The 27,511-nt window shown below is 40.5% G+C and overlaps 2 protein-coding genes across 5 annotated transcripts; both read left to right on the plus strand.

Annotated features, from left to right (window-relative positions):
• The first annotated feature begins 236 nt into the window (after positions 1 to 236).
• LOC110002793 (FYVE, RhoGEF and PH domain-containing protein 6) lies at positions 237 to 17,392 on the plus strand. The gene is made up of 21 exons (XM_020658451.3): positions 237 to 568; positions 1,505 to 3,386; positions 5,367 to 5,511; positions 5,702 to 5,769; positions 6,815 to 6,845; positions 9,796 to 9,947; positions 11,424 to 11,580; positions 11,692 to 11,779; positions 12,329 to 12,379; positions 12,490 to 12,548; positions 12,634 to 12,705; positions 13,930 to 13,998; positions 14,300 to 14,383; positions 14,502 to 14,581; positions 14,697 to 14,799; positions 14,924 to 15,070; positions 15,202 to 15,307; positions 15,878 to 15,972; positions 16,063 to 16,191; positions 16,306 to 16,445; positions 16,548 to 17,392. The coding sequence occupies exons 1-21, from the start codon at positions 559 to 561 to the stop codon at positions 16,582 to 16,584; spliced, it is 3,705 nt and encodes a 1,234-aa protein (XP_020514107.2). The 5' UTR covers positions 237 to 558; the 3' UTR covers positions 16,585 to 17,392.
• Positions 17,393 to 17,843: 451 nt separating this feature from the next.
• nr2c1 (nuclear receptor subfamily 2, group C, member 1) lies at positions 17,844 to 26,228 on the plus strand. Of its 4 annotated transcripts, none has more exons than XM_020660064.3 (14): positions 17,844 to 17,969; positions 19,999 to 20,119; positions 20,497 to 20,730; positions 20,871 to 20,949; positions 21,051 to 21,230; positions 21,323 to 21,473; positions 21,889 to 21,985; positions 22,207 to 22,394; positions 22,737 to 22,890; positions 23,030 to 23,151; positions 24,455 to 24,597; positions 24,771 to 24,908; positions 25,068 to 25,173; positions 25,324 to 26,228. In XM_020660064.3, exons 2-14 carry the CDS (start codon positions 20,048 to 20,050, stop codon positions 25,493 to 25,495), a joined length of 1,836 nt encoding a protein of 611 aa, XP_020515720.1. In that variant the 5' UTR covers positions 17,844 to 17,969; positions 19,999 to 20,047; the 3' UTR covers positions 25,496 to 26,228. The 4 variants fall into 4 exon arrangements, with proteins under 4 accessions (XP_020515720.1, XP_020515712.1, XP_020515728.1 ...); XM_020660056.3 differs by having other exon boundaries at positions 17,873 to 18,167; XM_020660072.3 differs by having other exon boundaries at positions 17,873 to 18,167; positions 22,210 to 22,394.
• Positions 26,229 to 27,511: the final 1,283 nt, after the last annotated feature.

Consider the following 27,511-nt stretch of genomic DNA (forward strand, 5'->3'; position numbering starts at 1 on the left):
CAAAGTCATATTTCGTTTCAGTCATGCAGTGGTTTTAATATTAGCAATGATGATGTATGTGGAAAAATCTGTATGTGTGGGTTTGTGTGTGTGTGTGTGTGTGTGTGATGATGATGATCTGGAACATTTCAGTGTAATGATGACTAATCACTGAACAGGAATGCAGTTGTGTAGAAATGTTGATCAGAGCTGAAGTAGATAGACTGGATTTCCTCTCACACACTTATGGATATATGGTAGGCTACTATGCTTCAGAGTTGTCCTTTTCTAATGTATTCTAGAAACGTGTGCCTCACGACCATCGCTCACGACTCACGAGGACCCCTAGTGGCTATTTATGTACTCGCAAAGGAAGCTTAATGGTTCATATCGCTGGCAGCCAGCCACCGAGGCTCACAATGAAGTGTGCTGCTCTTACCAAAGCGGAGAAAATGTCGAATTTTTAAACTACTTTTGAGTCGACTTCTTGCAATGTATGTGGACCCAGAAAATGAAGTATTACCTGCTGCGCTGAAATTATAAACATTGACAAGAAAGAAGCGAGGTGAGGACGCGAAGATGAACTCAGGTAAGTGTATGAAAACTCTCAAGTCTACTCTTGAATTGGTTTTGCTCAAAGTTTTCTGGCGATTGCGCCTCTTGCCTACGAACCAAATAAAGTTTAAAACAGAGCAATTGAACATACAAGCGCAGCATTTCATGATTTGTAGTCGCCTATAGGGTAAACGAAAACAAAATATTACACAGGGTTAAGCAACAGATGTAGTTTGAGATAATATGCAGCTAGATGTGCATTTAGATGTAGCCTAGATAAAATGATAAAAAAAGCCTAGATAAAAAAAATAGTGTCCCTGTAGCCTATGTGTAGGTAAATAACAGAAGTATATTATAGTAGGCCTATCCTAAATAATTATGATATTATGGTCATTTAAGTGGAATATCTCCTGTCTTTTAAACTGTTACTTGCTGAATAGTCAAATGTGTTATTTAACAAGGGGTTGAATGCTTTACTTTTTGTCCACCACAGAATATTTCAGGACTTTAGTTCAGTCAGATGTACCAGTTTGCGTGACGCTTTTCCTGTCCTCCTCTTTTTGTCTCCTACTTTTCATCCCCCATCTGCTCTCCCACCCCCTGCCTGGTGACCTGGACCATTAGCCAGATTATGATGCTGTTCTGTTGAGTGGTAAAACAAATGCCTAGTGATATCGACCCCCCCCCCGAAGAGGGGGTTTAGTGCTTTACAGCAGTTTTACACTAAGCTACATTAGGATCAGTAAGTGAGTTAAAGAGTGAACTCTTATTAAAGCAACATCTGCCACACTACTGAAAAAGTGTCATTTGTACCATCTGGATATTCAAGATCAGCTTCTTTTTTTCTTTTCTCGCTCTCTTTTTTTTTTTTTGCCATTGTAACAGATTTGGGAGATCATTATGAGCCTGCACAAGAGGCTCTGATTAAAAGGGGATAACTTTTAAGTGTCTTTTGCTTTCCTCTCCGCAGGCATGATAAAGCCACCTGTGGCCCCAAAACCAAAGCTGACCTCGACCCAGAGGCCAGGCCACTCTCCGGCAACCCCCAGGAAAGATGGCCTATCGCTCCCGTCTCCTGGCACCCAGAAGCGGGTTAAACCAGCGCTGGCCCCCAAACCCAGCCTCTCCAAACTCACCCCTGCTGTGGAGTCCAAGCCGCTTGTGACAAAGAGCCATCCCCAAATATCTGTGAAAGAAACCCCGCTGAGGACTGAGGGTCTTCTCAACTCCCAAAATGCAATACAGCTAGAGAACAAAAAAACCGATTGGGATTATATTATTCCTATTTGTCTGTGCAGCAATGGAAACTGCTTGTGCATCCAAAAAACATCTGTTAACAACATGGAGAAAGACTTGAACATTTTGCAAAAGGGTCAACCTGAAGATAAAAGGAAGCCTCTCCCTAAACCTGGAGTTTTTGTAGATAAGAAAGGAGAACGAACGGACAACCACAAGCTGCTTAAAGAAACATTTACTTTGGACAAAAATCACAACACACACATTAACACAGTGACCCTCAGGCCGTCCTTTCCTCATAGAACCTGGAGTGATGAGGCAAATGGTAATGTGTTATCTCAGAGCCCAACTGGGTCAGTACCAGAGGAAGATGCTCTTGGCTCGGAGCAGAAGTCTAAATCAATTCCAGCAGCCTCTAGGAAGCCAGTCCCTGTCCCTGTACCACGGAAACCCAGGCTGGCTGCCCTGACCGGTCAGGAAAAGGTGGAGGATGAGGAGAGTGAAGAGATTGAGAGCCAGGAAGGGAGGGATATGAAGGTGTCATCACCGTCGGTCGGTGAACCTGTTGATAACAAGCAGACAATTTTTCTGTCCGCGAGACAAACCTGCGCCGCCCCAACTCCTCCGCCCAGGAAAAAACCTTTTCTCTCCGCACCCGATAAAGCACCGACCTCTGCTCCTCATACGCCGCCTGAGGATGTGGAAGAGGAAGACCTGGGTTGGGACAGCAGCGTCCAGGAGATGGAGATATCTGTCGACAAGGAGGATGAAGAGGTGGAGAAGGAGAGGGAAGGAATGTACGAGCAGGTGGCAGACAACACAGAGCTCAGCCGGCCTCCTTCCATCAGTGTTTCAGCAGAGGATGTGACGGCCAAAGTAGCCCCAAAGAAGCCTAAAAGACACAGCAGCCCTATGGCATGGATGCACAAGAAGGAATCCACTGAGGAGAAAGAAGGGGAGAAAAGGCAGATACCACCTTTGCAATATTCTGTTTTGAAGGAGAGAGTGAAGAGGGAGCTGCCTCTGCCTCCAAATAAGAAAATGAGCAGAAACCTCCTCGCAGCTCAAACCATTAAACCTTCTCGGTCCAGCCTGGGAAAACATAAAGCCAAGTCATTCTCTGCTGCTGACCTCGTCCGCTCGGACGGACAGAAGAGGAACTCTTTCAGGAAACTGCTGGACTTGAAGCTCTCTGTGAAGAAGCTGATAGTAAAAGGAGGCCAGAACCCGGACTGCGCTGCAAATGAAAAAGAACAAAGCGTAGACACTGAACAGGACGCGTGTCCAAGCTTCCACCAGCAGCGCAGAGGTGAACGCAAATTCTCCTGCCCGCTGATCGGCGTGGAGCAGAGTGTGGATGGAGATGAGTTTTCTCCTGGAGCAGAACAAGACGTTTACTATGAGAACATGCCGCACTATGAGGAGATATCGGACTACATGAATGTAGGAACAGCACAGACGTCTCCGCAGGCCTCTTTCTCACAGGCTACAGAAGCAGACTGGCAGAACTCATCGTACAATGATGAGGGCATTTATGAGGAGCAGGAGCCGTACATGTCCTTTGAGAAAAACCCAGGACAACAACAGAGTCCCATACCAACAGACTATGATGAGAGGTAGTTTATGATGGCTTTTCATTTTTTGCTTCTGTGTCCTGTTTTTTCCTTCATACTTCACTTATCTAAGAATATATAGCACATCAGGAGACTGCTGTTGTTTACAAAGATCTTGTTGATTACAGAGAGTGACTGAGATCACAGAGACGCCTACACAATGTGTCGTTTGTCTCTTGTCAGGGGAGTTTGACGAGTATGGTGGCTCGCACGCTTGCTAAGTAGGTGTCGATGGTTGACATCAATCTATACTTGACAGACTCAAGTTATTACTCAACCCTAGACAGCCTTTAGTGTGGTAGACGAGTGTGAAGGTGAGATAGCAGGTGGCTGTTTTTGAAGGAACTTTTGAAGTATCAGTTTGTCTAGAATGGCAAACAAATACACATTTTCTCATTGATATATGTTGTGATTAGCCACACTGATGGTTTTGTTCAGTTTTCTCAGGTTTTAAGGAAGCCTGTCTCTAAGTCTTTCGCCCCAAACTTGAGTTCTGTTTAGAGCAAAGATTTTTTGTTTTTTTTTGCTGCTCAAGGGAAAAAACAACTATTTTTAAGGAAGCAGTGTGTGTTTAAAAATGTCCCATGTCTCTTTTGTTCTGAATGAGAGCCAGACCTATATCTGTTGGTTAGATTGTGTTCATGCCTACAGTGATTGTTGTTCCATCACATAGTTTAGTTTGTCCTGCCCACCAATCACAGACTCCAAAGTCAACAATATTCCCCGCTCTGTCTGCAGCACATGTAGCAGAGTGCAGAGAAGCAGAGCAATTTTTTCACAGAAGAATTTGCTGACTTTGTATCATAATGTTACATATTCTTCAGTGAATGTATTCTCTTGTTAAATCTGTCATGAATAGTGTTTGATTATTCATACAACCTTGAACTCTACTCTGAATAATCCAGGAGCCCACCTGCTGTCAACAGGTTTACTTAACTTGAAAGCTTGTGTTTTATCGGAGTAGTGGTGTCGCAACAAGTTCCTTTAATGTTTGGCCAGAACAGCCAACGTGCCGCTTATTTAGCTCAATTAAACCTTTTTCCTTTAATCCTAACAAGCAATGTTTACCGGTTCTGATTCATGCTAAAACCCTGTGTTGTGTTCAATGGCCAGGGAGCAGAAATCAGTTGGAAAAAAAATGGGATTACATGTTTGTGTTATGCATACCCGCTCAGCTTAGTGTGTCACCCTTCTTTACTTCAAACTGTGCAACAATCACATGTTGAAAACACGCTGAGCGGCTCACAATCGGACGCCAGTCGCAGTTGAAAGCAACAGGTACATGTCACAGTGTGTTACAGTCACAGACGCTGGATTATTAGGCTTCTCTCTGAATGTTGGCCCTTTTTTTTTCCTCTGCGGTTTTGTTCAGGGAGGGACTGTTGTTTCACATGTACAGCTCCCTCTGGTAACTGTGGCATTTGAACAATGTATTTAGTTTCTCTTTGATACGTTTCCCTTAAGGTTGGTTATATCTAGCCACTCTAGAGCTGCATGGTTAAACTACCATAGTGTGTGACAGGTACTGGTTCTAAAACTGTTGGCCATGCCAGCTTTCAGCTAAACTACTCCTCTGTGACCTGCGGCAGGCAACTGGGTGAAAACCAAAGGAGTCATGTGACTGTGTTGATGATTATCACGTAATGTTTTTTTTCCGGTTGTTTCATGTCATCCCTTTCCTGTTTTGATTTTTTTTATGACTCCAGCTTGATCAGAGAGGAAATGTTCGAGTACTCCTGGTCTGATGTTTTATTTCTCAAAAAGAAACTCTCCCTCAAATGATGTGCTGACACAGGTGTTCTTCATTTTTAACCTCATCTCTTCAAAACCTTTCTTTCTAAATAACATTCTCACTTTGGATACACACCATGTGGCATGTGCCTGCAGCTGCCTCTGTTTATCCAAAACACCTGCACATTGTGTTCTTTGCTCTGGCAACCTTCTATCTCCTCTGACCCTTAACATTTTGTTTCTTTTGGACAGAAGCTCTGTTGATGAGGAAGTGGCACCCCTGGATGAAGGTCCGTCAGATGATGACATCCTGGCCAACACCTCAGATGAAGAGGACGAGGGAGACAGCAGCTCCGTCTCAAGTAAAGGCGACCCAGAGCAGGTGGAGGAGAGCATGGTGAGGAGATAACACTCAGTTACCTGAACGAACTTTGTGTCCTTTTGACACCTTGTGAGTTCTCTCTGGATGTATTACGATGCACAGCAGGTATCTTCTGTGTGTACTTCTGTTGTGACCTTCCCAGTGATTTATTATGGTGCACTGTAAATCTAAGTCTGTGTTGTTTCCCCCCCCCCACCTTTGTTAGACACAGAGTGGACAGAAGAAGAGCAAGATTCATCACATCGCTACAGAAATAATGAGCTCTGAGAGTGTGTAAGAGTCTTGATTCATGCTTTTTTTTATAGCTCTCACCTAGAAGTGTCTGGCCCCAGACAATGTTTGGTTTTATAAACTCCTATTTTTACATACAGTATCTGTTGTTGAGGTTACTGCTTTCATCCCAATGTGCTTTAGTAAGAGGGCATTATTTATGCACACAGTATTAAAAATATATTTTACATAATGAAGCAGAAGTTTCTCCTTCTACAGAATTATAAATACATAAAAAATACATTTTCCTATTACTCTGGCTAATCCCCATACATGGCTAACAACAGGTTTAAGAAGATTTTTTTAAATTAAGGTTACATTCATTATTGAACATTAAGGGGAAATGCTTCTGCATAGATTCTACAATTCATTTAGCAGGCGCTTTTATCCAAGGCGAAGTACAGTAAGTACAAAACAAGCGAGGATCTAGAAAAGAGGAAACAATGTCAGTAAGAGCAAACGGTCAGCTTTGAATCCGATTGGACACACAGGTGCTGAAAGGCATTGCACAGAGGCAAATCACAACATTAACGGCAGTTCTTGAGCGCTCTAATCAGTATAGAAACCATCTTACAAAATCGTCGTCATCAAACAAAACCATCGTCATTACCATCATCATCATCCATAGTTTTCTAGACCATCGTCATCATCATCATCATCATTAAGGTCGTAGGTGTTACTGTAAGAGCTGTGTCTTTAGCTTTTTCTTAAAGGTGCAAAGGGACTCTGCAGATCCACCATCCGGGGGCAACAGAGGAGAAGAGCCTAGTTAGCAACAGTTAGGATAAATGCAAGGCTTCTGTTGTTTATTAATTCTACTTTTGTTTTTGTAAAAAAAATCTTACAGATAACATTTCATTCAATAACTTCATTAGTTGGAGGCAGATATCCAAAAACCTTCACAAATCAAGTTTCTCACCTGGCTAGTGAGAAAATCGGTTTTGCTTTTTGGCTCATTTTGGTTAAGAATAAACCCTTCTAATGTCTCTGTAACTTATTCAACCATTACAGCATCTTCAACGTTTGTAACTCCACGTTTGTTTTTCAGGTTTGTTGATGTCCTGAAGTTGCTTCATGTTGTAAGTACCCGCACACACCGCTCTCGGCTTCACACAAAAACACGCTCTATGTTTGCTGTGAAAGGAGCAGAAGCTGTTGTTATTCTGTGTATTTTATTTGATCTGCTGCTTGTCTTCTGTCTGAGCCCACATTCTCCATATGTGTTTCATTATGCTCAGAAGCCACCGCGGCACAGCCCCGTGCAGGATAACACTGAGTGTAGACTGAACTCCCCTCAGTCTCACACTTCTCACAGTTTCCCCCCTCGGACACTGTAGTGGAGTACGCTGAAGGCAACAGCGACTTGTCATGTTGTCTCCTTGTGTTGTTTTTTTCACCTCTTAAGTTGTTACTGAAACAGAAACACAGAGACACATTTCATTTTTGTGCTGCACTTCCCTCATATTAGGTTTGACACATAACACCAGAAAGCACACCCTGAGTGGTTAACAGATGTGTTTCTATCTATTATCAAACCAGTGTAACTCTGCTCTGTATATTTTCATCCTTATTGTCTTCAAAGTGAAACTATGTACTTTTGGATTCTCTTATTAAGATATGAAAAGTTCACAAAATGAATAGAAAGGCCCTCGACCCCATGTTGAGAGTTGACAACGTTAAGAAAAGAACTGTCCTTAAGAGCAACTTGGATTCAATCACAACAACAAACAGCTTCATGATTGAAGATATGACACAACACTGAATATCAAAAAGAGGAATGCTGTTAGAGGAACAGGACTCACAAGTTGAAATGTAATTGGACTTGTACTGTTTTATACAAAGAGAGACAAAGACTTGATAAGTATTGAAGGAAAAAGAGTGTCCAGTTGATCTGAACGGCTGATACTTAAAGCAGTAAAATCCTGGTCATCACTCAAAGGGAAGAGAAGCAATAATAGTTTGAATGGGAATGTATCAGCACATACTTTAAAACAGTTTTAAGGGGCTTTCTTAGTGTTGAACTTGGTTTTATGGATGAAAAGTGCAAAAAATATTGGTGCCAGAGAGTCTAAAGATGAACCTCGTGTCTGACCTCCTCAACTTGTGCTGATATTTAGATCAAGTGAGACGTGCTCAGATGATAGTTTGTGAAAGTTGAAGTTACCTCCTTTGGACATTTCTTGTAAATAAACAAGCTATAGTTACATTACAATGTATTTTGGGATTTTTTTTAACCCAAGGTTCCAGCTCCAAAGAGAGTGGGGAATGACTTAAGGGAAAGGAGTCATAGGTCGGATTTGAACCCTGGTCACTTGCTTGGAGGACTAAAGCCTCCATATGTAAAGGAAGCACCTACAGTGGCTGCATATCTTGTTAAAAATGTGAAAAGCCCTCTTAGGCTTATGTTTGTCCCTTCAGGGTTACTGTACAAACACAGTGGACTCTGTGGATCTGGCACGCTCTCCATTTAGATCTCAATGGCTCATTGTAAGGTGAAAACATACCACGCTATATAATATTCAAATTCTGCAGATCACTCTACCCAGTCTTACATTCTTAACGTTGTTAAGTGTAACTCACTAAAATGTTTCATCTCGGAGGCAATCCTGTTAAATGTATTGATAAAGTTCCTTCTCAAACATTCATGTAGCCAACGGCAGGAGTGTGTACTGAAACAGACACATTTGTCCTCTTATAAATGCTTGAGACGAACAAAAAAACAAGCACCGACTCTAAACAACTCTTCTCTATAGTGCTAATAGAGGGCATAACTCCCCTGATTATCTTTACATAACAGCCTGTGTGCTCCTATGTGAACCTTTGTTTACAGCGCTGGGCTAAGTCCTTTATATCAAAGTTAAGCTCTTTTTTTAATTAACTCTAGTTTTCTGATTCTTTATTTACCACAAACAAAATGATAAATATGCTAATATACGCAGACGTTTTGAGAGAAAAGGTCATAAACAAAAGATTATTGTAGGACTGAGTCATCAACAATGACTCCTCTCTGTGCAGCACAGAAACCAAGTGCTCGAGTCTCTGAAGACTTGAGAGGAGTCACATAAGGAGGAAAAGTCTTACCATGAAGAATGTTAAGGTGACCTACATAGTATTTGTTGTTTTTTACGTTTCACCCAGGCCTTCAGACTGCTTTTTACAGAGAGATCATTGATAAAACAACAGGCATGTTGTGTCTTCATCAGATTTTTCAGTTCAGCCATATTTTTAGCAAGGCTCGTATCCCTTTTGCACTGTTTCTATCAGGTGAAAACCTATTGTTTACAAAATATCAACTGTCCAGAAACAGAAAGAGAATGCATCTTATTAGAGTTCAGAGAATATTCTCCATCTGTATAAGAGTATTTTGTCTGCCTTGAAAAGGGGTTCTTAATCGCAATGGGACCAACACGGTTAAATAAAAATAATTGTCTAAAGTAAACGACCAAACTAAAGTGTGCAGGACATTTTGAATCCTATTCCTCCTTTACAGTCGGCTGTTGTCGTAGGAGGAGATCACACATGTTAACCACGGGGAGCTCTCTACAAGGTGCTGAGTCTGACAGCATTTTTATTTGCCATGTGTCCCAATAAACCAACCCCCACCCCAAAAAAAATCCACATCATCAAAAAAAAAGTGAAGCAGAGCGGCCTCCGTTTAGCTCTCCAATGTGCTGTTTTAGTCGTGATTCACAGAATACTGGAAATGTAAGAAAACCTAATGTGAGTCAGATATGTGTCAGCAGTATTTTGGTCCTTATCTTTTTTTCCCCTCAAGCCTCTCGGCGCCGTTCTCATTCATAGTTTTTCACACATTCTGCAGAGTGGAAAATATTCAAAAGCCTCAGAGTTCATTGAGATGCTGTACTGGCTTACTATTGGGATGTTATTATACGAGTCTACCCTGCTCTGCAATAAAACCTACTATACTAAAAACTGTTGAGAAAACATCACAGTTGAGTTGACACACATACGGCTTCTTGTGCTCCTTCTTGTGTCCATCTGATTTTATCTTTAATATCTGACCCACAGGACTTCCGTGACGCCGTATCTAGAGCGTCTCATCAGAGTGGGAAGGCTGTGATTGAGGAGCGGCTTCTCAACCAGATCCTGTACTACCTCCCACAGCTCTATGAACTCAACCACGATCTGCTCAGAGAGCTCAAGGAGCGAGTCGCCAAATGGTAAGAGTTTTCAAACTTGTGTGTATTTACTCAGAGAGCAGCAATGCATCTTCACTATATGATGGCCAGTTATGATTAAGAATCCCTCCGGCATTATCTTTCTGGACTACTTTCTCTCTGGAGCTGTCTTTTTTCATGGTTATTGCAAGGCGCCTTAGTTTCATATAAACTAATCTTAAAAGTTGTATTAAAGGTAGTTCAGCTTACAGTGTGCCTCCAATCCTGTAGCCCATTCTCTAGCTTCCAGCATGATAAAATAAGGTCCATAAAGTTGTTTTATCAAGCTTGAAGTGGCCAAACCTGATAAGAGCTCTGGCCTCAAATCCCCCCCCCCCCCCCCCTATACACTCACTGTCCTCGTTACAAATGGATGTTAAACTGCACCAAAATATGTGACCCAGGCTTTATCACCAAACATCAGTGTCCTTCTTCACTAATGCCCTTGTTGCTGAAGTGGAGACACTCCTGTGGAGAATCTTGTTGAGGCTTTCGTGCGCTGGTTCAATTCTGTTTGTAGAGCCGGTGTCTCATGTGCACATGCTAAAGTCTTCGTCGCACACGTTGCAACTCCCGATCAGCAACATTTGATGTCTGTCACCACCCTCTCTCTAACAACATTTCCTGTTACTTGTCAAACAATCACACAGACATTTACTTTCCAGCTGTTAGCACGTGCTGGTGTCTGCATTCTTTTAGCCCTGCAGTATGTACCTGATGAAAACCACATTCCTGAAGATATTGTACCAGTCTACCTTAATCATTTGTGTTGCGTGATTAAGCCGTATAGCACGCTTCACATCAGAGTACAATGTTAATCCAGAGGGAGAAGTTTGGTATTTTACTGCCTTAATGTGTTTATTAGTGGATGTTTGATTTCTTTATAAAAGGGCTGACTTATAACACACAGTCTGAACTGTAAAAGCTACCACACCTCCACACCTCCACTAATCTGTCACTGTGATTCCTCCACTCTGTCCTGACTCCACATGGTGCTATCATATCTATTACTGACTACTGTCCTGTATTAAACAAAGGACAGAGGCTCTGAGGAAAAGTAAAAATCATAAAGAACTTAAATATTTAACGTTGTTAGTAATACGAGTTAATTCAGTTCAATTCAATTCAAACAACTTTATTAATCCCTGTTTGGGCTATTGATGTGGAGCAGCTTGTAAATATAAGAAAGAAACATAAATATAGACAAGTTGACATACAAACAACAGATTACACAAGTAATTAAAATGTAAATAAGACCAAAAGGAGATACTAATGTTAGATAGACTGATTAGGGGTCAGCCAGACTGAATGAAAAATAAAAACACTAGAATGATCAGTCGAATCAGTCAAAGCCATGATGATGAAAGCAAACGATGGTTTAAAAATAAATCATCCAGTAATTGTAACAAAACCTTCATTCTGAACCAGTCCTAACTCTTAATGTCAAGTGTATCTCATTCTACTTTATTCTGTGTACAGGGATGAGAATGCCCAGCTGGCAGACATTTTCCTGAAGAAAGGGCCATATCTGAAAATGTACTCCACATACATCCGCGAGTTTGACAAGAATGTCGCTTTACTGGTCGAGCAGACTAAGAAGAACCAAGCGTTTGGCGCGGTGGTGCGGGAATTTGAGGTAACAAGGCTTGCTTTACCTGTTTTCAGAGTAGGCGGGTCGAAAAGGTTGTTTATGTATGAGTTTGTTTCTTAAATTGGGTCATTTGTAATGTCATTTCCCTTCCCCTAGGCTAGTCCACGCTGTGCTAACTTAGCTTTGAAGCATTACCTACTGAAGCCTGTTCAGAGGATTCCCCAGTATCAGCTGCTGCTTACAGGTACTGCAAAAAAAAAAAATCCTTTTTTTTTTTTTTCAGCATTATATTCTCATCATCACTGTCACACTCTGTTTATTTCATTTTCTGTAATTCAAAATGAAGCTTCCTTGTTATTATGGGCTCTAAAGCTTGGTTTGTTTGTTCCAACCTGTGATGTTCCATTTTAGGCACCATGCTGCCCTCTGGTGTTTGAGAAAATCATTTTTCTGTCTTGCCTCTTCAATTTTCATATAACAAGTTTTTTTTTTAAGTGCAGCCCACATCAGATTTGGTGACATAACTGGAGCTTTAACATGAAGGAGCTTAGTGTTTCATGAGTCTAATGCATCAGAGTCAATCCCTCATTACCAAAATGTGAAGAATGTTCCTTGCGTCACGCTTGTGTAATTGTATTATGTAAGCACCTGCAGACCATGTTATCCAGGATTTTACATTTTTAGATTACATTCATGGAATTCACTGCAGAACACTGAGCTTTTGTATCCCAGCATGCGAAGGAGTCTCCACTTGTTTGTGTGGACTTCTGACACGTTTGTTTTTGTGTTCCAGATTATCTGAAAAATCTGTCTGAAGACTCTGCGGATTACAAGGACACACAAGGTAAACCCTTCAACATCTACACGCTGTAATCTCACCTGAGTCCCCTGAGGGAGTCAGTGCATGAACTATGTCATGTTTGTGATGCACTTCTCACTTTTTAATCCCCTCAGCTGCTCTTGGGATTGTGAAAGAGGTGGCCAATCATGCCAACGACATCATGAAACAAGGGGTGAGAGACATCATGACGTCATGACGTCTGTTGACGTTTACATAAAGGGCTTCATGTTGCTGATGCACACTTCTTTATGTATCAGGATAACTTCCAGAAGCTGATCCAGGTGCAGTGCAGTCTGAATGGACACCATGAGATAGTGCAGCCTGGGCGGGTAAGGCTATACAGATTTTGCTCGTGTTTTCTTTTTTTTACAATTATGCTTTCGAAAAGAAACTTTATTGTGTGTGTACCTACATGAAATCAAGTTAAATTCATTAAATTTACCTTGAGCACTGAAGCCGTTTCCCACAAACAATAATAATTAAATAAATAAAGAGTACAGTCTAGACCTGCTCTTTTTGTCAAATGTCTTAATAACATTTGATGTGAATTAGCGCTATACAAATTAACATTGATTTTCAGATAATGCTCAATTTAAAAAATGTAGAACAAGATCTCACTTTAAGGTTTATTTAGTAGCTGCTCTTGAACTTTCCTTTATATCAGCTTAGCCTCCTCTGCAGACAGCTTTTGCTGGCGTGTCATGTGAAAATAGATGTTCGAAAATAAATTTTCTTTCTACTTGAATGACTTCTAGTGTGGTGTAAAAGTTCAGTTTCTGAGTTCAGGCTTGACCTTAAAGTAGTTAATGAAACAAACCTCCCCCACAGTTCTAAAGCTTCTTTTTTCACGTTAAAATGATCTTGTTTCCCTCATCAATACAATTGATTATGAATGAATGACAGTTGTGCATTGACTGTTGACTAATTATACATTATAATATATAATGTTAAAAAGGGCCATTAATGACTTAAACTACATGGTACTATAATGGCTGCATGGTGGTTCAGTTGTTAGCGCTGTTGCTTCACTGGTTCGAATCCCCGTCGGCCAGGAGCCTCTGTGTGTGGAGTTTGCATGTTCTCCCAGTGCATGTGTGGGTTCTCTCCGGGTACTCGCGCTTCCACCCGGAGTCCAAAGACATGCTCGTTAGGTTAATAGGTGACTCTGAATCGCCTGTAGGTGTGGCTGGTTGTCTGTCTATACAGTATGTAAGCCCTGTGATTGGCTGTAACCCACCTGTAGCCAATGACAGCTGGGATCGTCTCCAGACCCCGGGAAAAGCGGTATAGCTAATGAATGGATGAATGTTATTGTAACAAAATCCAATAGTGCAGCAGTAATTAAAATAAACAAGAATTCAAATTAGCAGAACTTTATTGGCAGAAATCATTAACATTCAAATGTGGTTTTACATGAACACTTGTTAAGTAGTGTATTATTTAAATACTTTTTTCAAATTAAAAAAGTAGTTGCCACTAGGGTTGTTGCATTGAACAAGTGGAACAACATGCATGATTTAATGTGATTTATGGTTTGTATTTTTTTATTCAAGATCTTCCTGAAAGAGGGCGTCTTGAAGAAACTGTCCAGGAAGGTCATGCAGCCCAGGATGTTCTTCCTGGTACTGACAAACCTCTCTCTTCCTTCTCTTATCTCACTCTCATTCTTATACAACACGCTCCAACTTTTTTTATCCAAATATCTTATGTGAGTGTTTGATTGTGATGATAGGCACTTCCCTAGAAATCATTTTTGCTACATTTTATTATTTTCTTTATTAATTCTGACTGCATATTGATATTTTAGGACAGCATTTTGTTTTACAAGTTTTTGAAAATCTGACTCTGTGCTCCTTTGTTTAGTCTAAGAAAACACAAAATGTAAAGGGAAGAAATTAAGTTTCTTTGTCATTTCCCCTCCAGTTTAACGACATCTTGCTGTACACCACTCCAGTTCAGTCGGGACAGTACAAGTTCAACAAAATGTTGTCTCTGGCTGGGATGAAGGTCAGAAACTTTTTTTTAATTTTTACACTCCTTATCTTTAAAAAAAAAAAAATCTATTATCACAAGACATGATGAGCATACCCCCTGGCATCACTGCTCACAATAGAAATAATTACAGGTGAGCAAACCCAACCAGGAAGCCAATCAGAATGAGCTGAACATCGAGAGTGTGGAGCGCTCCTTCATCCTCTCAGCAAGGTAATAATCAGAAGATGGTTGAGAACTTAAGTTCTGCTATCATTTATTTCAAATAAGCCATGCTGTTTCCTTGCGATGTAGAGGTCTGTAGTAACGCTTTGTTTTCTCTTTGTAGTTCGGCCACAGAGCGAGATGATTGGCTTGAGGCTATTTCAACCGCCATCAGTGAATACACCAAGAAGAAGATCAGTTTTATATCTGGCAAACCTCCAGAAGAGGTAAAATAACCTCACACGTTGTTTGCAGTATGAGCCTCGCTTGTAATGAAAAATACAAGAACATTTTTACTTAAGGGCATAGAGGAACCCCAGAGGTTATATCCTGTTCCTTTACTTTCTCCAGGTAGAGCTGAGTGATGGTGCTGATGGTGCTCCTTTGGGATCCAAAGCCCCCATATGGATCCCTGATCCCCGGACCACCATGTGTATGATCTGCATCTGTGAGTTTACGCTAACATGGAGGCGACACCACTGCAGAGCATGTGGAAAGGTAAGGTTTGCTAGAAAAAGTCACTCTGTTAAAAAATGAGATGACTGATGAAACTGTACAAGAAGAATAGGTTAAAAAAAAGTACTTCTAATGGGAAAACATTAAAACAAAATTCTTTATTATTCCACCAGGTGGTGTGCCAGTCCTGTTCCTCTAACAAACACTGCCTTGAATACCTGAAGAACCAGTTGGCACGAGTGTGTGACCAATGTTTCCTTGAACTTCAACAGCAGAAAAGTAAGTCTGACTGCCTTCCTACATTAGACCATATTACCATGGCAACAATGTTTCTGTGACGTCACACTCGGGGTGGGAAGTGAAAATACTGTTATCACGTCGCACTGCTTTGTTCCAGTTTGTGACTCATATGAATTTAAAGAATCTGAAAAATGGATGACCTAATGATGAGCAACTACAACGACAACAGGAAGTGAAACTCCAGAGAATCCTCAGGGCACATTTGAAGTTAAAAACCATATTTGAGAACCCATTAGCTACCATCAGAACAGGAAACATTCACATTCAGCCATTTCCTTGCTAACTTTTACATTTAATAACAACATATACTATAGAATACATTTATATAAGCCTGAGGTAAACACACTAGAGGTATTAATGTTTATTGGGTTAATCTCCACCTTTAACTTGAAATGTGGCCTTATGTCTCTCCAGATTTTCAACTGGTCATAAGTCCCCATCGCCCTTGTAATTTCAAAATTGTGGATGTCTGACAACAAGTTTGCATTTGACACAGACAAACCTTGTATTCTATGTATTAAAATGCATGTGACACATTCTGTTATTCAGATGAACAAGCTCTATCGGCAGCTGTTTCTCCTGGAAGCAGAGCAACCTTTGCCTTCAACAGAAGGCAGAAGAAGATACCTGCGGCCCTCAAAGAGGTGACTGATGCTTTGTCCTCATCAAAGGTGCACTGTGGGTATTGTAATGATGACATCTTATCTAATCAGACAGGGTGTTACTTGTTTCAGGTTTCTGCAAACACCGACAACTCCTCGATGAGTGGGTATCTGCAGAGGTCCAAGGGCAATAAGAAGCAGGGGAAGAGGCTGTGGTTTGTCATCAAAGACAAGGTCCTGTACACATATGCTGCTAGTGAGGTAAGACTTCCTGTTTGTACAAGTGTAAAAGTTTAGTGTTAAGTCATAATGGGACAGAAAGGACGTTATTTCATGCCCTTGCAACAGCTGTCTTTTTATTCCGTCTTCATACAGGATGTTGCAGCCTTAGAAAGTCAGCCCTTGTTGGGATTTATGTTGAAGGTTGATCCATCACAGAAGTTTCAGTTTAAGCTCTACCACAAAAACACGCTTCACTACATTTTTAAAGCTGATGACGTCCAAACAGCTCAGAGGTATGGTATTTAAAGAGAGACATTGATTGCACTTGAACACAAATGTATTGCAATTCTAACCATATTAACAATTCTCTTTTTTTTTCTTCTTTTTCTTTTCAGATGGATCGACAGATTTAAAGAAGCCACCGTGCTCTAATGTCAACATCGTGTGTGCAGCTTTTTTAACACACTCTTCAGCCCAATCCAGAAAATGTTTTACCTCAGTGCTCTCTGAATTTTGTACAAAGCATTGGGAGACAGCATATTAGTTGCACTGGTATATGGTATACTCATACTATGAGTACTCATTGAGATTGAATAACCTGTGTTGTTTTGAATGTTTACATGAATCTTTTCAAATATGCATTTATCCTTTCGAATTCTCTGTAGCCATTTTAGGTTTTGATTTATGTCAGATTTTAATTGACTAGAAACCTTCTTTAATCTTCTTAGCAGATGGGTTAAAAGCCTGTTGTCAGTAGACTTGTAATATATAAGGTCAAAGGCTATCATATAGGTGTTTCTTCTTGTTTGGGAATACTGTAAAATCCGGTGTATATGATGCACTTTTAATACCTACTTTTTCATTTCAAAAGTTGGCTGAGTCTTATTAACAGGTGTGACCGATATACCAGTATCCTTATTACATGCTTGTAAAGGTTGCTGTAGGCCACACAATGCATCCTCATCATGTTTGTTTGTTTGTTTAGGCAACTGTCATCTCATATTTTATGACTTTTATTTGACTGCAAGACTAAAACAGTTCACATGGTGTTTCAGGGGGAATTTTCACTTTATGGACAAAACTGTACCATACTTTTTTTTTTTGCACTTAATAACTCAAATTGCTGTAGATAGTTTATACAAACAACATCTGTAAATATCAAGTACTGTAAAGTAAATGTGGTGAATGTCAGTTTTACTCTTTAACTCCGGTCACTGAAATAAATGTTTATTATACTGTGCTATTTTTTTTTTTTTTTTTCCACTTTAGAAAATAATTTGGCTGTGCATTAGGAGGCTGGAACAGCATTGTTTTCAAGTCAGCAACCGGGGGAATAATTTACATTAATATTTAACTAACTTTACTGAAACTTGACAGTTTTTTAAGCAGATTTTATATGTTGAATTTTAAGTTTGACATGTGTTCCACTTTAAAATGTGATAACTGTTAAAGAACAGAAATTGCAGTGGTGATCATTGAGATGGGATATATATATAATATTTACAGTCTATGATGGGACTAGTTGACTCAGCGTTGTACATCAGTTCATATATTTCAAAACGTGTCAACTTAAGTGTTCTGTCTTATCTGATTTCAACAATTCATAACTCCAGTCACAAAAACCAGAAGCCAAGTAAATAAAATTTTGACAGCGGGGTGGCTATGAATCGACGCGACACAACTGCGCATGTGCACAAGTCTTATACTATGGAAAAGAAAAGGTCACGAACTCTGACCCTCCCACTTACTGCACCAAACAGTTATATTTATTAATTGAAGGATATACATCATCCCCCAAACATACGTCTCGTTGACAGGTAAGAAACATCTACTATCGAGCAACCCATGAGCTGCAAATGAAAGGCAGACACAAGGTGGCCAGTAACACAGGAAGAGAGGGAGTGTTCGGCGGCTCCACAGCAGGGAAGCAGCCATTAGCCACCAGTTAGCAAACAGCTAATCTAGCCGGTTAGCACAGTCGTCGGCAGCGCAGAACATCGAAATCAATTAAGCGGGTAAGCATCAATGTTGTTATTGTTGTTTGCGTATGCGACACAATTCGTCAGTCGACAACCGTAATATATTTAAATTAAGCTGTCGACACTAGAATGGCAAAGAGAAAAAAATCTGCAAACACGACACGCTAGTTAGCCACCTAGCTCGCCCCCGTCGTTAGCCGAACATAACACTGTTAGCTCGCGTTAGCTCATGCTGTGCTAACGAAGCTAAACTAGTCACCGGAAACTTCTCAGCCACGTCCTGGCAATTTAACTCAGAATATAAACATTCAAGTGTCGATGAATCGTCAAGCTGCTGTGTTGAACATCCGTAACCATGTTGAAGTCCTGTTAAAAAAAAGAAGATGTGAGAATTATGCCCTGTTTTTTTTTTCTTCCTGCTGCTCCGATGTCCCGCCATTGACTCTGCGTTTCTGCCGTCCCGGGCCCTGAACCCTAGCTGTGCTTTAACCCTTCAATGTTGACCTTTCACCCACAGGAAAAGAAATACCTTTTATCTTCCGTATCGATTTTTAAAAAGAGCTGCCTGTCAAGAGCCTGTTTGTGTCACTTTGCTTGTTAGCTTTTCCGGCTCATTCGTCCCCACTTTGCTGTTAATCACATTTTAATGTTATAACAAGGCCACCGAGTGTTACTGTGTCGAGCTAACGCAGGCTAACGCCACTTTGCTCAGCTCGTAATCGTACAAGAGCCGCACACAAGTCTTAAATCAGACATTTGCATCCTACCTGTTGGCCATTTATGTATATATTTTTTAAACAAGCTTTCCCTTTGTTTTGCTAGTACAATCGATAAGACACGACCAGACGTATTGTCTAGCTAAAGAGACAGCTGCAGGACTAAACAGGAGGGATCTGGTTATTTTTTTTTATCACATTGTTTTAGACTTAATTGCTTTTATTTGTCAACAACAGCTTCTGAGTGTGTAACATAAGTATATTGGGAACATTTGCCTCCCGAGCATCAAACATTTCAGTATTTAAAAAGTAAGATAATTTAAAATGACATTGAAAGAAGTATGGGATAAGTCTTATGGGATTTTACTAAAGCACAGAATCAAGACATATGATATTTTTTTTTACATATGCTAGAGTCCCCATGAAAACACATGCATCATCAGTGTAAAGTATTGGGCATGGTAGCTGAAGTTTACATGTATACTGAGTCAAACCCGCCCTACACTGTGTAACTGTCTGTATACTATAGTATCTATTTTTTTGTACATTCTTAATTTTCTTTTTTTAATTTAAATTGTACTGTGTTCACTTTTTTGCTGCTGTAACCATGTAAATTTCCCCATTGTGGGAAAAAATAAAGGATTATCTTATCTTAGTTTATCTTATAGCCTGTATGTCTACAAAAGCTGGAGAAAAAAAAAGTGCTAAACTGGGACACACGTCTCCTGAAAGTTGTTTTTAAAAACTACAATGGCCGGCTAGTTTGTAAAGTTTTTAATGGGTTTTAATGATTTATTGGGAAAGAATAGGATGGCGCATACATTTTATTTAATTACAGTACAGAAAGTGGGGAAAAAAATAATAATTTGATAATAATTTAATCACTTTATCTTGTCATTCTCTGCAAATACTGTCTCAATTCTCAATTCCCCCCAGTTAACTTCATCATTCATTTTGTAATGTATAAACCCCCCTGTTTTTATTTTTATTTATATTTTTATTTATCTTATCTATTCTGTTTAATGTGTATTTTTGAGCTTTCTTGTCTGTGCTGCTGTAACGCCCGAATTTCCCCTCTGGGGATCAATAAAGTATTATCCTATCCTATCCTAGGTACTCCCTCACATGTTAAACATATGCTCTTGTTACAGGTGTGCATGTCTTATGGGGCACTAATGTGAAGAGGTGTGCAGCATCAGAATGGATGGACAAACTCAAAGGATTCAACTTGTGTCAGCAGACAACAGCATGGCGCTAGGACACAGAATTCAGGTGATGTGACGGCCCATTCGCTATAGAAGCCTTTTTTTAAATTTGTGTCGATATGCATATACTGGAGCCTTAGTGCCTTTGATTTAACTTCTGGCACCTAGAAATAACTTGTACTAATTTAAAACCTGTGATTGAGCGTCTGCCTCGATGCACAGACTCTGCATTTGGCACATTTGACCCACCTCGCATGACCTGCAGTATGACTTCTGCGCATGCACAAATTGAAATTGCGATGGTATAACAATATATAATTTAGCCCTAAAAGCGATGTTTCTGTACTTATTCCACTTTTCATATCATTACTCCAACTTCTCCCACCCAGGTTTCATTGTATACATTAAGTACCCTCTCACGTTTGGATTTTCTGTTACAAATAGATTGTAACCGATCAGCAGACTGGCCAGAAGATCCAGATTGTCACATCACTTGAGCCCCCTTCGCCTGGAAAGCAGCAGTTCATCCTCACAAACGCTGACTACTCCTCCGGTGGAAAAGTGATCCTGGCCAAGCAGGAAGGCTCTCCCAACAAGGTCATCCTCACTACTCCAGACGGCTCTGGAGTTAACCAGCTGTTGTTTGCTTCGCCTGAACTCGCTGGGCAGCAGATTCAGGTATCATAAAAGGATGTCAGTGACTCATTTCTGGCTATTTGGAAACTCAAGGGTCTTATGACCCAAGCGTGCACATGTTTAGTCAGTCTATTCGTATTATAGTGTATTAAATTACTTCATTGTCTTGGGTTGTTTGTCAGTTCGTGACTGAAGGGTCGGACCAGTCTATGGTGAAGCAGGTTGTGGAGTACTGCGTTGTCTGTGGTGATAAGGCCTCAGGTAGGAATTCAGTTTAATTTTCTGTAATATCATTATTCTTCAGTACGACTAATGAGCAAACAATTCAACCCTTTTTATTTATTTTTTTTTGTCTCTACTAGGACGTCATTACGGGGCCGTCAGCTGTGAGGGCTGTAAGGGCTTCTTCAAACGAAGCATTAGGAAGAACCTCGTGTACACTTGCAGGGGCTCCGGGGAGTGTGCCATCAACAAGCTCCACCGAAACCGCTGCCAGTACTGTCGACTGCAGCGCTGCATTGCTCTGGGCATGAAACAGGATTGTAAGACGCTGTAAAATGAAGTCTATATACAGTTGTGGGTAATCTATGTCGGACTCACTTTTAAAGGTCTGGTGTATTTGTTTAATCTTCAGCTGTACAGTGTGAGAGGAAGCCCGTTGAAGTGACCACCAGAGAGAAATCTGTCAACTGTGCAGCCTCCACTGAAAAGATCTACATCCGCAAGAACCTGTGTAGTCCTCTGGCTGCCACGCCCACTTTTGTGTCTGACAAGGAAACAGCTAGGTAAAAGCCACCTTACAGAATGTAATACACTAATTAACTCACTTACTAGAGAGAACTGTACAGCAACACCACTATTACCCTAACTATAAACAGTATCTGTGCAATAAATGTAAAATGTTCTTTTAGACGGTAACATGACATATTCACAATGGAATGGAAACTATGCATGGCTAGAATATATTCAAATGCAGCTACCCACTACAGCTTTAAATGACAGTAGACTTGAATTAGCACCTGTCTTTCACTTCGTCTTCATCTGATCAATGTAAGCTTAAGAGGGATTGGATTGGACTGAGCTAAATGAGATTTTACAAGTGTAACTCGTAAGCTTATTACAGTTTGAGTAAGCACTTTGTTATATTACATGACAGCAAACTACATAATATAATCTGACATGTTAACTCTCTTCCTTCAGGTCTACCAGTTTGCTCGAGTCAAGCATGTTGCTCAACATCCAGCAACCCTTCACCAAGCTGGAAAACACCATCTTAATACCAGCATCTCCTGACAAGGTAACACAGATGCAGTGAAGCGGCTTTTAAATACTCTTGATACATATCAAGTCAAATCGCGCAAATCCCTAATCCATACATGTGACATGTCCTTGTTATTCTTTCTGGGAGTCGTACAGTAATGGGCACAAACAATATGTTAACCTGCGACACGGAAGTTTAAATAAAGTCAAATTTCCTTGTAAATAAAACGGTCTATATTATCACTGCGATCCATCCAGCAGGATGACCCATCTCAAGGCGATCTTAGCACGCTGGCCAATGTGGTGACGTCCCTCGGCCACCTCAAGCAGGCCAGGGAGGCAAGTGACAGTGGCAACGACATGATGGGAGTTGAAACTCTGAGCAACGGAGACGGCTCGATAGCAGACATCCAAGGAGACGAGCAAACTGCAAGTGATATCACTCGGTGAGTGAGGCTTTGATACTGAGCGGTAGTTTTTTCTTTTTTAATACACGTGCTGGAGATTTACAGGAGCACTGGACAGAGACCCAGGGGCTCTTACTTTGTGTTTGTCTCAAAGCTTTAATGAAATTTCCTTTCGGGCCATGTGCTTTCTGACTCGTCTCTTTAGGACATAATTAGATTTATCCACAGACATCAAAATTGTTCCTGTGACAAGGATGCACTGCAGGGTTTTAGGTTGTGTCCAGTGTTTCCTGTTTTGTCTAAGCCTTGATATTTAATTATGCAATTAAAACAATGTTTATGTTGAAACGTAACATTTTGTTCGTGTTTGTGTATCTGTAGAGCTTTTGACAACCTGGCCAAAGTCCTTCATCCAGGTGAGGGCTCAGCAGTAGATTCCTTGGAGGCCACAATGCAGCTGATGTCAGGAGACCAGTCAGGTCCTGTGGTGGAGCTAGAGGGGCCTCTGCTCTCTGACAGCCATATCCCTTTCAAGGTAAAAGCAGAAACGCTGAGCGTCAGGACTAAATCTAACTGAGATTGCTGCTGATGTTTTACTGAGTTACACATTTTCACACATTTCATTAACACGGCCTTCATGTTTTCTCCCCTCACTCTACAATATGTACCTCCAGCTAATGATGCCTTTGCCTGTGCCAGAGTACCTCAATGTCAACTATATCTGTGAGTCAGCTTCCCGGCTCCTTTTTCTCTCTATGCACTGGGCTCGCTCCATCCCTGCCTTTCAAACCCTAAGGTAAGACTTTGTTGTTTCATGAAAACAACTTCTTAAATAGTGGCTTTTGGACGATGTGATAACATGTCATGTCAGTTGTACAATGCTAGTTAAATGAGCAAAAATTATATCAAGGCAGCACATCTCATATTTCAAGGCTCAAAAAGGCTTTATCTGACCTAAACGACTCAACATAAGCCACAAAAAGTCAGTAAAGCTGCAGTTATGCAGTCTATGATCCCTATTTCACAGCTATTTGACATTTTAAGGTGGAATGTTTTCTAGAATGCTACTCAGTGCATGAGTTGATGTCATAAATCAATCAAGCCATCTTAAATGCTGAAACCATAACTGACCATTATATTTGTTTGATCGTCTTTCTTGCATGACATATACACTTCAGTGATGATAACTGGATCTTGAAGTGCTTAAAAAAGTGATTATGAATTTCAACTGCAAATATAAAGGATTTTCATCATATGTGTTGTGCTGCGCTCCCAAACCCAAAAATCTCATGAACTGTGGCTTTTCAAACAAACAAAAAAACCTATACAACTCTTAGCTGGCTGCTGCATTGTTGTCAGAGAAGCCAGCACTTCAACATAGCATGTTTCCTTAATGTCTGATCATATAGTAAGGTCACTTTATCTATCTTTACGTCTTTACGTATGATGATGATGATGATGATGTATGCAAGAGGTAACCATGCTCAGGCCCGATTGGGGCTTGTGCAATTTGAGTACGGGTCAGCCAGGAGTGGAGAGGGGGACCAATCGTGCTTCAGTACGGTACGGGACAACTGGGCCTAGTGTGAGTCTTATCTTCTGAGATTTCGAATAGATTCATAACTTCCAATTATTATTATTTTTTGACTAATCGGTCACTCCCTGCTAAGTGCTAAGGCTAGCTCTTTAATTCAGTAGAATGCCAAATGGAGCAGCAAGACATTCAGCCAGTCTCACAGATGACTGGAGTAGATCCTGAAGTATGTACAAATTAAAAAATTGACTTTGAATCCATGAATCCCGAATCGTTTTGAATCAAAAATAAATAAAAGCGTGACCCCAAGAATCGAAGTTGAATCGAATCGTGAGCCACCCAAAGATTGCCAGCCCTAGTGTGAGTGCGCCCTTACAACTTGAGATGTGCTGCTTTAATATTTTTTAACATTTTTTGCTACTTGGGCTAAGCACCCTACAGAGAATCCTCTTTGGTGAAGCACAACCTCCCCCTGTAGTTACTTAAATGAGGTTTCAGCTGTGTGGCTATATGGTTCTCTGTATGTTGTAAATTAACCTTTGATGTCATTTTATTTTTTTTACAGTGGTCAGGACAATGACATTAACTTGATGAAAGCCTGCTGGAATGAACTGTTTGCCCTCGGTCTTGCACAGTGCTCCAACGTAATGAATGTTGGTACCATCCTAAGTGCCATTATCAGCCATCTGCAGACCAGCTTACAGGAAGGTAGGAGGGCTTTTTGTCTGCATCATGTAACACATGAATAGAATTTCAGAAACCAAAACAGTACTTCCAGTTTGAGGTTAAGGGGGAAAAAAAAGAATTTCTGAGAACTGTGATGCTAAATTGATGCTCCTAACATCACTGATCGTAAATGTGGTTTTTTATGTGCCCTACAGAGAAGCTGTCTCCGGATCGAGTAAAACTTGTGATGGAGCACATTTGGAGGATGCAGGAGTTCTGTAACAGCATGATCAAGCTGTCCCCAGACTCTTATGAATATGCCTACCTCAAAGCCGTTGTTCTCTTTAGTCCGGGTGTGTAGACTTTTGCAAAAACAGAACTGTTATTTTCTCCTACTGATTATTTTATTTTATTCGTTCGGGCAGACAAAAAGTTTAAAATTTCCCAGAGGTCCAAATGTGCATCTGCTAATTTCTGTCTGCTCATGTGTTGTTGTTTTGTTTTTGTACCAGATCACCCGGGCATAGATAATACTCCACAAATAGAGCGGTTTCAGGAGAAGGCCTACATGGAGCTGCAGGACTATGTAACCAGGACCTACCCAGAAGACTCTTATCGGTAAGTAGGCTTTATTTTAGTTCTACATAATATCAGCAAGGCGATGATGTACACATTAACCTGCTTCACATTAAGCAAGATCAAGATCAGTCTTGATATCATGTCGGTGGTGTACACATTATAAATTTGTCATCTCCTTATTGCTCTCAGGTTGTCCAAGCTCCTGCTGCGTCTTCCCGCCCTCAGGCTTATAAGCGCAGCCGTCACAGAGGAGCTGTTTTTCGCTGGTCTCATTGGAAACGTGCAGATCGACAGCATCATCCCTTACATCCTGAAAATGGAGTCGACAGATTATAACAGCCAGGCAGTCCCCGGGGTCTGACACTGTGCTATTTCTTATCGCAACTTTGGACTGCGAAAAACTCGAAAGCCAACCAACCCGAGTGCTCCACAGCAAGATCACCAAGTGGTCATAACCTTTTTTTATTTATGATACAGCATCCCTTGGGAAACCTGTTGTCACTCTTCTCTTGCTCCCACTTCTGACTCCTTAGTAACCAGTCAGTAAAAAAACTCACAAACAGGACAAATAAAACCTCCTCCAGTGGCCAACGAGCCGGACAATACATGCCCATTCAGGAATGAACCTTTGAAGCCTGCATAGTAGATTGCGCTTTCTATTGTACATAATGTTTTATCCTTCATCGCCTCCAAGCCTTTCCTTTTTCTGCGGATCTCGATCGTACTTTGTAAGAAACAGGATTATTTGGTTTTCACTGCTTTACAACATGGTCATGCCTTTTTTTATTTTCTTAATATTATGAGAAAACTTGTCAACGTGAAATGATATGTGAGATGTTATTGCAAAAAGGTTCTAACCTTTATTCCTTATGTGTTTGCCAATCCAAAGGATCGGGCAGCATCAACGCGTTAAATATTTGACATGCAGATCTGAAGTAATCATGTATATAGATATTGTGTATATAGAATGAACCAGGAATGCTACAATGGGCAGCACTCTGTAATTTATGAATTCCATATTTTGGATGAAGTAATGCAGCTGAAAAATGATGGTCAAGTCATTTAAAAATAAAATAAAAACTTGTTTAAAAAAAGATCCTCCCTTACTTACACAATGAAGCTTTAATTATGATTTATTATCAGAACAGCTGTAATGGATTCCTCCACATCACTTAAATAGTTTAAGAACAGGGAAAGATTAAAAAGAAATAACACAAAAAATGAAAATGGGGAAATAAATCATTAATTCTGAGCTCCATAATCTGTTTGAGAAGTTCTTCGAATATATTGTGTTTTCAAAACGAGGTGAATAAGTAGAATTACAGGAGACACGGCAAGCTAATCAACCTTTGATCTTTGTCCTGTAAAGCCCCCTCTCCTTCACAAAGAGAACTCAATCTGTAGTGTTTGCTGATTCACTTGAAGTAACCCGGCAGCAGGGAAGCTGACCCCCTTGTTTGACATTGATATTTCACGTCACAAACAGACATTCTTAACTGTAAGTTAAACTTATATATTAGAGGCTGTGGAGACTTAAATGTTGCAATACATTGAGAAAAAGGGGAAGTTTTTCTGTTTGGTGAACATTTTTGTTTCAGGTCTGGGGAACTGCCCGTCTTAAAAAACAAAAACTAGAAAAAAATACATAATTGTGAAAATATAGCACACATTTCTGTTCAAGGTAATTCAGACAGAGACAACAATGGGATATTCAAAATGTTAAAAATCTTGAGTTCAGGAAAAGCAAAGGCAACTGATCAACCTTTGAATTTAGTCCAGTTGAAGCCCCCCCCCGTCAAAGAGAGAACTGAATCTGTAGAGTGTTCACATTGGATTTCAGGATTAGCCCAGGTGTTCTGACTTACCTGAACAACATGGCAAAGTAAACCCCTCCCTGACTTGAAATCAACGAAGAACTCAGTGAGCGTACAGCTCGTAACTTGTAACCACAAACACAGCAGATTGTTTACATGTCACTTCCGAATTACTAATGGAAATCTGTATCCTACTCCTGTGCCTTAACTGTCGCGTTTTGTGTCAGGGGAACTGAAGGTGGAAGATGTGGGCGGGTGATATTGTGACAAGACTTACAGTGTATTACTGGCCAATCAATATTTCATTAAGCAAATGCAGATATGGGTGAACAGAGGACAGTAAGCTTCCTTCTCTGCAGTGACTCAGTGAATGTGTCCGGCACTGATAGGAACATTAAAACTTGAGGACCACATGAATGATATTGTCTTGCTGCTGTTTTTAGAAGTCCGTCGTCCAGTGAATCCAGCAGCTTCTCACGTCTCTTGACTTGCCCTCTTTGAACCACAGAGGTTTATGTCATGTCAATGTATGGCTCTGACAGTGTACGGTCAGTGTACGGTAT

This window comes from Labrus bergylta, chromosome 7 (assembly GCF_963930695.1).
Source record: "Labrus bergylta chromosome 7, fLabBer1.1, whole genome shotgun sequence".
In the NCBI taxonomy this organism is placed as follows: domain Eukaryota; kingdom Metazoa; phylum Chordata; class Actinopteri; order Labriformes; family Labridae; genus Labrus; species Labrus bergylta.